Source organism: Ixodes scapularis, unplaced genomic scaffold (genome assembly GCF_016920785.2).
Source record: "Ixodes scapularis isolate PalLabHiFi unplaced genomic scaffold, ASM1692078v2 PGA_scaffold6__148_contigs__length_123643588, whole genome shotgun sequence".
Classification (NCBI taxonomy): Eukaryota; Metazoa; Arthropoda; class Arachnida; order Ixodida; family Ixodidae; genus Ixodes; species Ixodes scapularis.
Genome location: NW_024609881.1, coordinates 55,312,897 through 55,328,650, shown reverse-complemented (window position 1 = coordinate 55,328,650; position 15,754 = coordinate 55,312,897). Strand labels below are relative to the sequence as shown.

General features: G+C 45.8%; 1 protein-coding gene across 1 annotated transcript in view; it reads left to right on the top strand.

Annotated features, from left to right (window-relative positions):
• The window catches only part of LOC115311830 (FAD-linked sulfhydryl oxidase ALR), a 105,256-nt gene extending 89,572 nt beyond the window's left edge, over positions 1-15,684 (top strand). The window contains exon 3 of the mRNA XM_040205929.3: positions 14,910-15,684. Coding sequence (XP_040061863.3) covers positions 14,910-15,072 — 163 coding nt within the window. The 3' untranslated portion in view covers positions 15,073-15,684. The remainder of the gene's footprint in view (positions 1-14,909) is intronic.
• The last annotated feature ends 70 nt before the right edge of the window (positions 15,685-15,754 follow it).

Genomic DNA, 15,754 nt, shown 5'->3' with positions numbered 1-15,754 from the left:
TATCGGTATGTCTATTTCTGCGGCGCTTGCTCGCGCGGGGAGGATGTTCCCTGGCGAAACTGCAAAAGGTATTTTGAAAGAAGAAGGAAGCTGGCTTCATTCCGGTCAACTGCGGTCATGACATCTACACCTTTCTTCGGGAAGCAACCGTTACTGGTCCCATACTCTGCGTCAACTATTTCGTGCAACCTTGTCGAGGCTAGCGTGTATCGGGGAGAAGATCGAACAGCCACGCCTCTAGCGCTACGCTTCAGCTGCGGGGACGGCAAGCCGTATTTCCTCGTTTGTTTTTGATGCGAGAAACGGAAGATGACGATTTGAAGGCCGCTTCTCGTGGGACTAAATTACCGGCCTGAGCTAAGTGATCGTGCCCAGACCGTGCTAGCATAGATCGGCATGAGACGCGGCCGCCTAAGTGAACAGGTAGAGCGGCAGACAACGGATGAGAGGAGAGTCGTGTAGCGTGCGCCCCGCTGCGGCGAGACGCCGAAACACACTTCTCCCAAGCGATGAAATGTTCGCTCGTCCTCCTCGCGTTGCTTGCGCGTCCTCGCCGCTGCATAAGGTGTGCGCTCACTACCAGCTTCCCCGAGAAATGCTCCGTGCCACCAGGGTCGCTAAACTCGTGGAACAAAACATTCTTTGCTTTCTGGCATAGCGGGGGAGTGACCAAAAGAACGCCGCAAAGTTTCCTCCTCCCTGCGCGCGCTCAACTTCGCAACTTTTGACGAAATACCCCGCGGCGGTGCACGAGAGCACGAGACAGCGCGGGGAGGCGAGCGTTCACGCCGCTCGCTGCGCGTTGTCTTTGGGCTCTGTAACGCCGTTGGGCCGAAATTCGATCCCGTCATGCCTCGCTCAGACGAGGAGCGAGAGCAGACGACGGAAGTTCGTCTGCTACGATGAGGCATTCGCACAGCGGAACCGAAAGAAAAAGTAGATTTTCTGCTCGAAATCGCGTCCCGCTGGCCACATACTCAAACGCGAGCATGAATTGTAAGCGTCTGATATTTCACGAAGGGAGGAATCGACGACCCGTGCTTTAGTTGCAAAATTTTAGTCGCTATGTTGCCGTACAGACGCTGAAACCTACCAGTGCGTAATTAAAGGCTGAGGTCAAAGACAGAGGCCGCGAGATCTCACATCATCCGTGTGCGGGTGAAAAGTGGAACATTTGTCGACAAAGCTCCCACAGCAGAAACCTGTGACGCATTCACTCAGCGTCCGGGAAAGCTAAACAATGAGACGTTGCCCGAGGCTTGAGCAAAGTCATATTTGAACGACAGCTATCTTGTCCCGTCGTATTTTGTTTGAGAAATCTCTCGTTCTCAACGCCCCCACCAGGGAAATAAAAAGTATTGCGACACGTATTGCTAGGTATTCCAACGAACTAGATTTAAGCCGTATCCTTTCAGTGGTTCACTCATTATACCATGCTTAAAACGAAGCAAGCTCTTGCGCGTACAATGCCATCAATTGTCTCAAGTGAAAGCTGTTGTCTGGTCAGCTGGTTTCGGAAACTTACGCCGTCTGTAGATATCTCTGACAGCCGAGCGTCCTCCCCTCGAAGCATAATGGAGCTGCCTGGAGCGCTCGCAGCGCCCCCGCCAGCCACCGCTTCGGCCCTGCACTCCCAGTGTGTCTTTCATATTGCGGCGCACTGTATACAAGCGGTTAAAACGATGCGAATGTCCCCAGTAAAGGACTTCTAACGTATCGTTTGCTGAGCTCTGATGACTCCGAGGTCACGTATGGCTCCACATTAACTCTCGGTAACCCTTGTCTCATTAAACACATCACAGCTAACACCCAACAAAGTCGCCCTCGACCCTCAACCACACAACATTTATTTAAAAAAATGTTGGTATTCTAACGCGTTTAATATTCTTGCCCACAATATTAACTGTTATTTGCGGAAAACACGATAGAAGTTTAATGGTCGAGAACAACCTAATAACGTAATAAAATTGAGTTTTGCCGTTTCTCCTGTAGCATGCATTAGCTCGTGTCAAGCGATGACTGCCGGCGGTGCCGCTCGACCCCAGCAATACAGGCCCCTATCCGCGATCCAGCCTACTGAGATATCAGTGGTGCCAGTGCTATTAGACATATATCGTTTATTTGCATCGGTACGGCCGTACCTGCCGGATGGCGGGACGAGGCGCAAAACCGTACATCCGGCCAATATTGGAGCCGGTTTTCGGCCGAAATTACCTCGACACTGGCCAAGTAGCGACGTGCTGTTTCGGTGACTTGTTTGTGTAATTTATTTGTTCAGTCATTTTATTGGGTCCCGGGCCACTGTGTACGCACCCCAAAAAAAGAAGTGTGCTGTGGTAATTACACCTTTACGAGAAGGAGTATTGTAGTTTTGCATCTTTATAAAAAAGTGTAGTGCATTATCACACGTTGTAAGAAACGTGATTAAAAGGCACATATTTTTAAGGATGCGAGGTTTACTTCTTTTTTTTTTATAAGGTCTTTCGCTATACTTATAAGGGTGCTAGTTATGGGACACCTCACTTACATGTATAAAGGTGTGAAAATGTTTAATGTGTATATACCTCTAACTGAAGAAAATCTCCTTCATGTGATTACATCGCGTGCCGATGAAATGATCTGTCGATGACACGTCGTTCGATGAACTGATTTGACCGCCAGTGAGTGACGATTGCCAGTAGAGTTTCGAGGAAATAATTCTGCCGGCTGCCGGGAGACTCGACCCTACCCAAGAATTACTTAGGTTATTGTTTGTTTTCCAACATCCTGAATTGTGTACCAGCTTAGTAGTATCTCTTCGGATATTACAGAAAAAAACGATGGCAGCCGCAAAAGCTCTGACAGCCCGGCTCACAGTCATGTGGGAGACTGACAGGTTGTCGTCAGTCGCCACCATGCCTTGAAAGCTACCGGTTCCGAAGAACCGGAGCGCGCAGGGAACTTGTGGTTCCACGGTCATGGTAGACGCGATTGTCCGCCGCCTCGAAGTCCGGGCGCCGAACGAAGCTTGTCGCAGAGTCAAAGCACAACGGCTTTCGATAGCCGGTACTGCCGCCGAAAGTCGTCGTCGGGGAGTTGAAAGGTGGACGGACGCCTTTCAACTCTCCGACGAGGACTTGGTCTCGGTAGCGACGCCGACGGTGGCGGAAGATAAGCTCGGCCGCAGCGTACGGCACCGCCATGTTGACAAAGTTTAACTTCACCTCGATCCGAAGTGGATTTCGAGCTCAAACCACGGATCTCGCAAAGTTCCGAAACGCCACTTTGACGTCGGCGACAACTTCGACAAACGAGGTTTCTAATCACTTTTTTCTCACAAACTTTGGAGGGATTTGGGGCGTCAACAGGTCACCTAAAGACAATCTGCAATGCATTAATTTTAGCTTGGCGTAGGGATGTAGGGACAAACGGGCGCTACGTCATCGGCGAAGCCGTTCAATCAGCGGGCTCCTCGCACCCCTCATGCGCTGCACGCGCGCCCCGATGAACTTTGCTACATTCTGCCGCTCTCAAGAAAATGAGCGTTCTAATGATTGACACCTCAATCGGCGCGACGTCAGCATCGCGAGAGTCCAATTAGCGCGTTTCGCAAACTTCGGGCACAAAGTTGTGCTCGACGAGTTTAGCAACCCAGATCCTCGCGCTCCAATTTTGCGACCGCGCCCTTATACGGCTCCGTCGTCGAAATGTCAGGCTTTGTGATTATAGAGGAGGCTGTGGTGCTAGGTGAGGTTCAATTTCTTGGTTATGCTGTGTTAGTAAACATCGGACTGGGGGACAATAACAAGCTCGATAAAGCGCCCGCTATAGTTCAATCTCCTGCCCAATAGCTTCCACTGTGCAGCAGTCCCGCATCGCTGCGAGAGCGCGTGGCTTTGTCTTTTGCGCCTCATTAACACACGCTCGGGAAGGAGCACTGTGAAAGCTAAGCTATAGGGAGTATTCACTAGACGCCATATTTGTGGGTGCTGTTTAGAGCGCATGCTCAGAACGAGCTCGCATAAATAGGCTGCTAAGACCGGCACTCTTGATGGTGCGGAATGCACGTTGCAAAAGCACTGTGGAAGCTCGCCGTCAGCACGCGCTCAGCATTCGCGCACACAGCTATGGCCGCCAGTGAATACTCCCTATAGTTTTGGCAACGTAGCACAAAATACTTGACACAGAGTATTAGCGGCGAGAAGTTTCGGTGGCGCCCTCCTGCGGTACCCTCTCCTGACGTCATTACTTCGCGAACAACAATTTCGAGGGGTTTTGTAATGAGCGTGGTGGAAGCTTGAAATCATGGCGCTTTGAATCGAATTCACTGCCCAACAGCGTCAACATTAAAGTTCTTCCGTTACTCTTATTTGCGTCGATGAGAAATCCTTTGCTGACGTCGTGTCAGCATTCGCCCAATCGTGAAAGGCCGACCACAGCGACGTTTTTGGTCGCGAACGTATACCCAATAGGTGTGCACCTTTCCATACAAGTGTATGAAGGCGCGTTCATCGCTGCGTTTGTGTGTTATGCACGCTCACTTTCTGGCTGGCCACAGTTGCGAGCGAGCCGTGCCGTAGCGCGTGTGGACTGTGCTTTTTGTAAACAGTGGAAACGTGTGTGGTGCTCAGCACACCGAAAAATGACCAACAGAGCGCTTGGCCGCGCTACAGACTAACCACGCCTGCTCTGCTTGAGGAGCATGTAGTTTTCCGTTTTAGGAGCTTCTACTGCTCCGCTTGAAGAGCACGCGGTAGCGCAGGGGTCGCCAGACCCCGGCCCGCGGGTGTAAAGCGCATAGGATGTATGGTGTAAAGCACATGGGAACTTAGGCACGTTCGAACACGGTAGAAGACTAGAGAAAATGGTAGAACTGATGATGACAATTTGCATACGACATGGGGAACTAAGCACACGATACGTGGGGAACTCGAGGGAATTTTAACGCTTGTAATTACCCAGACACGAAACGGCGGACTAAGAATAATGATGCTGGTCGTGACAATGCCCAACGAATAATATGTAGAAAAAACACGCATTACAATTTTTGTTTCGGGTTTGAAGACCGCCGTGTTTTAGCTCAAAGGTATAACGCGTGACTATTCTCGTGTTACTGTATCCGCAACCAGCTTGCAACTGCGCTTGTTTTGTGTTATGTATATAAATGTCGGCTGTTTATATATATATATATATATATATATATATATATATATATATATATATATATATATATATATATATATATATATATATATATATATAGCACCGAAACGACGGTGCACCCGCGAGGAAATTGCATCGAGTGCCGGTACTCCGAGCGTGCACTCCGTGGTTAACCGAACGAACCTCGTTGGCTTTCTTGGTTGAAGGCTTATCGCGGGGACATTGTTCAACCGCCGCAGAGTTCCAACCATCTGTCGGGCGATAAGCGTGGCCGCGCTGTGTCGTACTTTGTGCCTGCCCTTTTCTTTTCTTGTTTATTTGGATGTGTTTAGTATGATAGTCACAGGTACGGCTAACGCGAACGTTTGTCGACCTTCGGGTTTGCCCGGTTCGCTGAATTTTCAAATTTTGGGAAAAAAAACAAAATTGACTTTATGGACAATGTTGCTCGACTACTACGCTCAAATTGCGAATTTGGAAACCGATAAAAAGACCCGATAATGGGAAATTGAAGCGGTTCTGTATACGAGTAAAAACACTTAAATCGTCCTCCAAAATCACAAATATCGAGATTTTTTCCCCCTTTGTTTGGGGCATGGGGGCTGCGGAAAATCATTTTTTTAAGTATCGCCAAAGCCCCTCCTTCTCAAAGCGGTACATCGTGAAAGGAGTTTTCGGAATCTCCGCTCTCGCACATCCTCAACGCCTGTCAAAGCTATGCACACGCGTTCTATTTTTTTTAAAAAAGAAAAAGTCACGATTGGCGTCTTATATCACGATTGGTCACTTATACACCAACTCATGTTTACAAAGAAACCGTAGCGCCCCTAGCGGACGCCACTGGCGCCGCGCATGTGCGATGGAGTGTGGGCAAGTAGTTCACCATTGAAATGCGATATCGTCGGCGTCGGTGTGAGTCCCCCTGCCCTTTTTCGCGTTCGAATTATTGATTCTACGTCTTCCTGGCAATGCCTGACTATCTTGAGCGGCGTCAGCGAAATTACCGAGGCTCGTTACACCGCAAAACTTCGCGTGAATAATGTGACATGCGACGTTTGACTCCGCGTGGACGTCGCAGAATGTACGCTAAAGCCTGATGCGCATGATGAGATTTCGCTCGCAATTTTCAGTCACGACATCGCTCGGGCTGCAAAAGCGTGAACCGTAGATAAGATGGTCGACGCCGATACTGAAAATTGAAAGCAGAATCGGGCCGAGTGATTGAGGCATAACAAGTCGGTGATGGCCACTGGTAACAATTATCAATACATCCTTGTATCTACTGTTTACATAGAGCCTGCTTACCAACCTTCAAACTTATCTCTTTTAAGGCCTGCACTTACTTCTTATCGTAAGTACCGGGCCATTATTTGGTCGACGGGCCGGTGTCGTCTAAAAGAGCAGACGACAAGCAGAAGCGTTTGAAAGAGCAGACGACGATTCGAATGGTCAGGTGGCCGTTTGAACTTAAAGACGCACTGAACGTTGTCCGCAGGTAGTCCGCACAACTTGACGGTTTTCCGGCGTTCATGTTGGAACAAAGCAAATAAATCTGATGACCGCAAGTATCCATGAATTCAACCCAAAGTGTACCCGACTAAGCAATAGTGGTCCGGCGGCGTCCGCTGTTCCCTTTTCACGGCACATATCCACATTCTCAGACGAACCGAGCACGTGAAAACTAATCTTCAAACCTTTCTCGACTCTTTCGGTCGCTTTTCCGCGCGCTGAACTATAGCTCCCGTGACGTCACGAAGCGAGCGCCCAGGGCTTTTGATTTCTGCGAGTTCGATCCCCACACCCCGTTTCGATCCGGACGGACATCGTACCGGCCTGCGGTCGTATACATGTATCACTGCTGCGTGATGCACGGTGAAGTACCCCGGCCTTGCACTCGCGCTCCTCCGGTCCTATTTCTCGTCTATTGCGTCAACCGGCGTCGGCATATTTCAAAGGCAGACCGACTTTACGCGCTCTAAACACAAAAAACTAGTGTTTTTTTTTTCTTTTGTTTTTTTTTTGTAATTTTAAAAGAAGTAGGACGGGCAGACTCCGTGGACCGCGTTCACCCAGGTCGCATCTGAAGTATCCTTGGACCGGTCCTTCAACTAGGAAAGTAGGGACCAGTCCTTCAACAAGGAAATCGAACAACTTGCATAGTTTCTTTTTTTTCTTTTTTTAGTTGGGACGATGGTTGCAGCGCTCTTGCTTGGTTTCTTTCTCGGATCTAGAGGATTCCTTTCAATTACGTTTGAGTGCGCAGGCACAGAACGAAGGAAATATAATTGGAAAGGGTCGGGAAGAGCGATTTAGGACAAAGCTGAAGTTTTTAGAATATTCCGCGGGTTCTAATTTTCGCGACGAGGTGGGATCTCAATAGAGATTCCAATGTATACTTACAATTTACCGAAATTGTCCGCGGGACCTATTTTTCGCGAAATTTAGGTTTTCGCGAATATTAAGTCGTTTACAGTATATATATATATATATATATATATATATTGCCCGTTCATTGAAAACCTCAATGAACTACTTTGTTTTCTTTCATCGGTGTATAATCGTCATGTGAAGAAAAAGAAGTCTTAAGAAAATATGCTCACGACGTGAAAAATATTTAATAAATAAATATCTGTCTTAATGGTTTCATACTATAGAATTAAAAAAGCAAAATACATGATTAAATTGTAAAAAAAAAGGAGTTATTTTAAGTAAAACCAGTTTTGTGCTCGTAATCGCTCGTGCCGTATTAAATGATCAAGCGAAAACCAAAGATATAAGAAAAGAACACTGCGGCACCGAGTAGAAGATATATAATGAATACCGAGGAAAAAAGACGGTTATGTTTATTTAGAAATGTTCAGACCCTTCGTTTCCATAGTATTAAATTTATGAATCAATTGTGATTCCTTATTTTTTCGGTCTCTTGTGGCTCTAAAGCCACCTTGAAGTATAATAAAATCTAAAATGAGAAGCTCCATTATGTTCCTTAGAGGGAAAGTGACGAGAAACTGGTCCGGGGACAAGTTTTCGAATGTGACGTTTATGTCGAATCATACTTTGTCGTTCACTTGTTCCAGTTTCCCCTATATATTGAATTAGGCATTTATTACATTGAACCACATAAGCAACATTTCCTGAAATACAACGAAACGTGTCGTTTATTTTACAATTAAAGTTGTTTACTGGACTGCGAATGGGGTCAGCATGCAGTAAATGTAAACGTAAATTACAGCGTAGCACGGGGTGCCGTGCTACGTACGTTTAATCGAGTCTCTAGATTGTCCAAACGTATCCATAAAATTACGTGGTCGTTTAAAAGCGATACCAGGCGGCTGTGGAAATATGGTTTTTAAAGTTGTGTCCAAGTGTAAAATATTCATGTGTCGACGAAGGATATTCTTAGTGCTTGGTAACTCTGACTGATATGATAGAATGAGCCGTAATTTATCATTATCTCTCTGGTTTTTGTATAACCCGAGGAATAGCACGGCATTTTTATATTGACTTATTGACTTTTTAGTGTTATGGTTTTTTCTTCGAAATCCTCCTCATCTGAACACAAACGTCTTAATCTTAGCATTTGACTGTACGGTATACCTTTTTTGTTTTGTATGGGATTGCAACTTTTATAATGTAAGAACTGAAGTCTATCTGTAGGCTTTCTATATAAAGTCGTTTTTAAATTGTTTTCTTCAATCCTCAGTTTAACACCCAGAATAGTTGTATGTAAATTTAATATGTGGGTTGAAACAGTTTGCGAAATTTATAAATTCCAGTTTATCCTCTCCCTTATTCCAAATCATAAATATAACGTCGAGAAAACGTTCACAAAAACAACAAAAAGTTTTTTTGTTTTTTTTCGTGGGAATGAGTTTAGGGTACGTTCCTCTAAAGCCGTCATGGAAGTGTTTGCATAAGACGGAGAAAAACGTGATCCCATCGCTGCGCCATGAATCTGTAAAGTAGTGGCTATTCATAAACGTGAAATTATAGAGTTCCAACGTTAAATCCATGAAAATATTTAAAACACAGCTAGTTGAGTGTCATCAACGCTATCTAGAACAGTTTGTATTCCGTCCTCGTGTGGTAGATTTGTGTAGAACGAGACTACGTCCATTGTTACTGGTGATACTTTTGTTTGAAATAATATCTTTTTGCGCACCATTAAATAAATTAAGAAGATGGAAAGAATATTTCACCCATGACCGGCGTTAGCTGGAATACCTTTATTTTGTTCGTCAATAAACTGAAATGTGTTCTGTGTTTTTACCTATTCCAGAAATAATGGGTCTACCTGGGTGATTTGGTTTGTGTACTTTCATTAGCATATAAAAAAAATGACCGGGTCTACGATTTTCTTGTAACAGATATTTAAACATCTCCTTACATATTCGTTTATTTTCTAGTAGACGTTTTCATTCTTTCTTAATTTTTTCTTCGAAATTACGTGTGGGATCACTATCTAGCTTTCTATACTATTTAGTATCATTCACCTGTCTGTCTGTTTCCCTAATGTAATGAACCGTGTTGACTATACATATGCCGCCTCCTTTATCTGCTTGAGCAATTATAATGTCTCTATTATCTGTAAGTTGTTTCATGCATTGTCTGTGTTTGTATGTTAGATTGTTTGTTAGATGTCTTTGAAAAGAGCGCTCCGGAGCGCGCAAAAGGAACCACGCGAATTCGCCATTAGAGGATGTTGTGATACTTGTAAATGAATAAAATAAATCATATATGAGACTAAATAGATGAGATTTTAAGATTGCCAATATTCGATCGCTTTTTTTTTTAAGTTTTTTATGTCGGTATATCGATGGCTTTCGTATATGAATCGATTGCGAACATCGAGTCGAACAGTCGAGTAATTCATCTGGTTCCGACGAGCGTCATGTTAAGCAACCTCGATCGGGCATGCATCTAAGCCAACACCGTCATTCCCGTTATTATGACGGAGAAACTGAAAGTGAAAAACGAAACAACACAAAGTCCGTTTTGATCCTCCTGATTACACCGCGAGAAAAATGCGTCTTGTTGAGCGGCGATGGTTATACTTTTGTCATACGGCGAAATATCGTTAATTCAAACTCTCGGATAATTCGAACTAACAAACCGTCCTATATGTTTCTAGGAAGGAAACACCCGGTAATTCAAACTTTGCGTTATTCAAGCAAAGTTTTGGTCCCCCGTGGGTTAAAATTAACGGGATTCTACTGTACTACACACCGTTTACAAACAAGCCGACGTTTTCCCACGCCGGGTGCGCGCAGTATGCTGACAGCGGCGCCACCGTATAGTGGTGGCGTCACGGGAGGAGAGTCGGAGTCGATGTACTGTCAGTGACGGAACGAGGACGTCAGGGAGGTATTTCCGTTGTCCCAGGGCGTCGAGCTCCCTGTCTAACCCATCGGCGTCTCCTGTGCTTCGAGGGTGCTCGCGCTGTCACAGAGCACGACGGAAGGCAGCAGGCGAGCACGTGCAGGACGCCGGGCACCCAAAACGAGAAGCCCTGCCGTTCTCACCCCTTCACCGACTGTTCGCGACGTGCGCGCGAGCAAAAGGATCTGCTGCCGGACCATACATGCTGTCAGCTCGGACGGTGTTGGTTTATGAAACGCACGGCGACTCCCAACTTCCACCGTGCTTTTTTTTTTTTTTTTAATTAAACACGCCGTCGAACGTGTCGTCGCAAACTGACGATGAAGTGGCCGAGGTCGCACCTCGTGACGTCACGGCGAGGCGCATCGTGACGTCATCACGGACGGAAACCATAAGGGGGCGCCACCTAAACGTTTGGGTGCTAATAGCAGCGCCATCGCACCCGGTATCGTCGTTATATACGACGATACGACGTTCGAAATATCCTTCCGCATCCACCGTCTACGGAGGGAAACTCGGGGAGAGGAGGAGGGAGCGCTGAGCTCTGATTGGACGGATTAGTGGGTAGGCGCAAAGGCTGGCTGCTGTCATCTCTACTCGCTATTTGTATACATGGGTTGCACTGACGTCACGTCGCATATTTTTGGCCTCCATGTAAGAGGAGGAGAGGGAAGCTGCTTTTGTAAGAATTTTGAGTGACGGGCTAATCTTTTATAATCTTCTGTGGGGAGAATAGCAACGACTGTGCCAATCCGGGAGCCACAAAAGGGGGCCCTGATAAGAGCGGAGCATCTTCTTGCCCTCCTCTCTGGTGGTCATCGTAGCGCCTTTTGAATGACGTCACGTGCAACCCATGTATAGGCTCCTTGCATTGACGTCACATCGCACAGATTTGCACACCAAGTAAAAGGAGGAGAGGGAAGCTGCTTTTGTAAGAATTTTGAGTGACGGGTTAATCTTCTATAATCTTCTGGGAGGAGAATAGCGACGCCTGTGCAAATCCGGAAGGCACAAGGGAGGGTCCTGATAAGAGGGGAGCTCCTTCTCCCCCTCTTCTCTGGAGGGTATCGGAAATGACGTCATGTGCAAGGAGCCTATACGCGCGACACTGCGGAGAGCAGACGACGCTCTTGCTCGCTCCGATTGGAGGGAGACAGCAGGTATAGACCTTTTCTGCAAGTGCGCCGCCATCTTGAATTGACGTCACTTCCAGTATGGGCGAAAACATTGTTTTGCCTTTGCCACGCCAATAGAAGGCATTTAGGATATAAGCGTAAACGTCACATTTTGTCGTTTTGCTTCCCCTTTATTTTTTTACTGTTTGCAGGTTGAAACGTTGGATTATTTTTTCGTCGCCCATACCGGCTACGCCTATTAGGTGGCTGGAGACGAGAGTACACAGAAAAGGTCTATAGAGAGACAACGGCAGCCGGCCTTTGCCTCTACCCACTAATCCGTCCAATCAGAGCGCGGCACCCTGACGTCACCGCGCTCTCCCGTTTCCTCCTTTCCCGTAACCGCGGTCGCGCCGTTAATACGCCGTACAAAAGGACAGTCTGCACGCGCCGTCTGACGCGTGTTCTTTGCTTGTACGAGGACCCTGTGACATTAGTCGCACTAAAATACCGTCTGCGGACATCATACATATACGTACACGGACTAAACTTGCGTCGAACATCCTTGAGACGTGTGTCCTCGGATCATTCCACCATCTTGTTTTCAGCGGTCACCGTGTGGTTTGTGTGATGGACGAGATGTCCGCTTTAGTTGCTTTCGGTGTATTTGCCCCGATTTGGCTCCCGACCTTTTTCCCTAAACCCGTAAAAGGTTGCTGGCTGGGAAGATATTTGGGTCGAAGGAAGGAGTGGTCGAGTCTGTCCAGGGTTATTTTTGGGGAACCTCGAAGAAAGCCACTTCCGAGAGCAGATCGAAAGTCTGTGGAGAAACATCCAGTGGCGATCGAGCTTCGACGGCGAATCGTGTCGAAAGATAAAATATAGCTCGAGTCAGAATTTGTTTTTCTCGTCACTACGAAACCCTTTTAATATATCCTCGTTCGTAAGTGAAGCAAAAATAAATTAAAAAAGGGATCATCGATTATTGTTGGGAGTCAATTATACTCGGTACATTATGAGCTGACCACTTCCCTGGGCCGTGCAACTTCGAAACCATGTCTACGTTTTTTTTTTTTTTTTTTTTTTTTTTTTTTACGTATTTTTTATGATGGATTTAGTTAGCGTATTTTCCGGACTCTAGCCCGCACATAGTGTATCGTCCGCAAAAGAAAAAGAAATTGAGGGGTAGTTTGCACTTAGCTAGTAAACCGGGTAAAATTTCTTCATTAAACTGAATTTAAAAAAAAAAAAAAGACGTGCTAGTTAAATGTCTTTTCGCTAGGTGTTTGTCGAGTCCGGCGGTCATTATATGAGCGTATACAGCCGCCACAGTTTGTTGAGTAATGAACTAGAATTCGTTAATTATATTTTAACGAGTGAAAATAAACGTATGGTTTCAATGAGAAACTTGCTGAGCGTCGTCGAAAACCACGAAATCAGTCAATTTTAAAACGACCTGAAGCAGGTGGGAAACTTGGGGGCGCGCCAGAGTTACCGCTCGTGCGGCAGGCACAAAGCGAACGGTTGGGAAACGCGGATGATTCGATTATCATCCGCCTTCCCCCATCGCTCGCTTCGCGCTTTCAAGTTTCGCTTTGAAGCCATACGTTTCTTTTCACTCATTATAAAATATACCCAACCCCCAAACCCACTAAACACTTATTCAGCAATCTGGGTTGTGGAACAGGAAATCTTGTTGGATACTATCTGGAATTCAGGTTTTCAGAAATGATTCCTTTTCTCCTGCAATGTGGATTTTAGGCTTTCAGTAACAGTCTTAATTAGATTTCCAGTTTCATAATCCAGATGGCGAAAAGTTAGTGTCGGGTTTTGAAGTAAGCAATATGCGGAATAGCGAATTCGTTACATCCGCCTCTTATCTTGTAACTCTGAGCTAATTTTATCGAAGTAATGAAATATGTTTTGAAGTTGGCTGCTGGTAATTCGAGACGCACATGCCTTGTTCTACTTTTTATTTTTACAAAAAGAAAGATGTTGACCGCTGGTAATTTGAGACATGCCACGGGTCTTGTTTTACTATAGTACCTGCACCGCAACAATGCAGTTCAAGGTACATGAGGCGCAGGGCCCAAACTCGATGCACTTGCTCGGGATCCGAAGGCATGTGGCATGTCTCGAATTTCCCAGCGGCGCGTGCGTGTTGCGAAGTGAAGGCTCAGTACAATACCATAAAAAAAAAAAAAAAACAGCGGTTGACGGAGTTTTTGAATACATGGGGCTCTATGTGTACCAGAAACCGAAAACGGGCAAAGATGGGCTCCATTTTCCCATTGAAATTTTCAGAAAATCACTTATAACTTTTGATTAAGTTGTCGAATCGGGCTGAAACTTTGGCATCTGGTTGTGACCTCTAGCGCTACTTTTGGGCGGAGAATGAGCGGTCGGCGATGCCTAGTTTGTTTTTGCGGTGAAAAATAACCCTGTAAATATTTCTTTGTGACACCCTGTATAAATAAATAAATAAATATATATATATATATATATATATATATATATATATATATATATATATTCAAGGTCGAGAGTGTTTTAAAATGGTATAGTCGATGACAGGTTAATAATTCAGGGCGAGAGAAAGGAAGGCTGGGGAGGAGGAAGCAGATGGATTGCATGCGAGGAGAGGAGACATCCCCCTCCCTCCACTACTCCGCCTGCTTCCTCCTCCCCAGCCTTCGTTTCCCTCGCCCTGAACACTTACCCTATCCTTGACTGTAAACATGTATCGTTTCGTGTTAGTCTACTCCAGCAAAATCAACTATAAAAAAACTATTACATGATATGAACTCTGGCATCACACGGAAGAGCAATCTCAGCAGAATATTCGAAAATAATTGAGCTAGCCCATTTTAATCACTTAAAAGATTCCAAAATATATTTAGCTTATACCTAGTTCGGCTTCACGTGAGAAATTTTAAAAAAGCAATCGCATGATTTTTCTTTTCTTTTTTTTTTTAGAAAAAATGTTGGCGATTTATCTCAATTTTACGCTCGTTGTCAAAAAAAAATTAAGCAAACTAACGTTTCGCGCATTATTCGTGCGTGGCACGAAGTTGTCCTTACAAGATTTGGTTGTCGGACGAAGAAACGATGCTTTTGTCGTTGTAACCATGTATACGTCTCGATGAAATGACGTCAATCTATTCTCCTATTCGCCCACATGTATCCTAATTCACCACATACTGGAGTAAACCAGCGGTGTTCCTTGGTGCCACCGCGTCCTCTCAAAGGTTATGCGCCCTCTTTTGCTCGCAGCCTTGAAGCGAGCCCTCCGCAGACGTCAAGCCGCTCTGAGCTTGCCCAGTGGCTGTGCGCCCAGCACAACCTGGTCAACGCCAAGCTGGGCAAGCCCCTCTTCGACTGCAGCCGAGTCGACGAGCGCTGGCGCCGAGGCTGGGACGACGGTTCCTGCGGATGATGATGATGATGATGGCCGCCGGACGCGGATAGGAGCAACAATCTAGCAAATAAAGAAAAAAGAAAGAATAAAATAAGAAACCCCAAATCGGCCTGGGGCTCCAACCTCTCCCTCTCGTGAGCCGCGATCTGCCTCGTCTTCCTCCTCCTTTTTCAAACACCGGGCCTGGGGGTGGAAGGGGGAGAGGGCCACGTGATTGGAGCATTATAGGTCAGGTGAGCGGAACTCTCGCCGGTGGCGGCCGCCCTCTTCTTTTTCTTTTTTTTTTTAGGTTTACAGTATCTGTTGGTATTTTTCTCGTTTTTTTTCTTTACGTTTAGAGTTTGTGAAGAAACTGAAAACCTGGTCGTAAGTGTTCGTTCTCAGCGAGGAGAATTTTTAATCGTGGACAAAAGGAAAAAAGAATTAAGAATTAATAAAAAAGAAAAAAAGAATACCGTATATTCTAGCCTATTACCCGCACCAAAACTTTAAAAAAAAATCCAAGGCTAGTTACGAAACTAGCTGTGTATAGTATGTCCCGAATTCGAAACTTGGAGACAGCGTCAGTCGTCACCGTTTTCGACCAAGCAACCTGCTATTTTGTGAGCGAAAATAAAATTGTGACCCGTTCGAAAGTGAACAGTTCCTGAGTTCCGGTAGAGTGCGGACAGCGCGAGGCGCACCGGGCGTATTTTCCCGC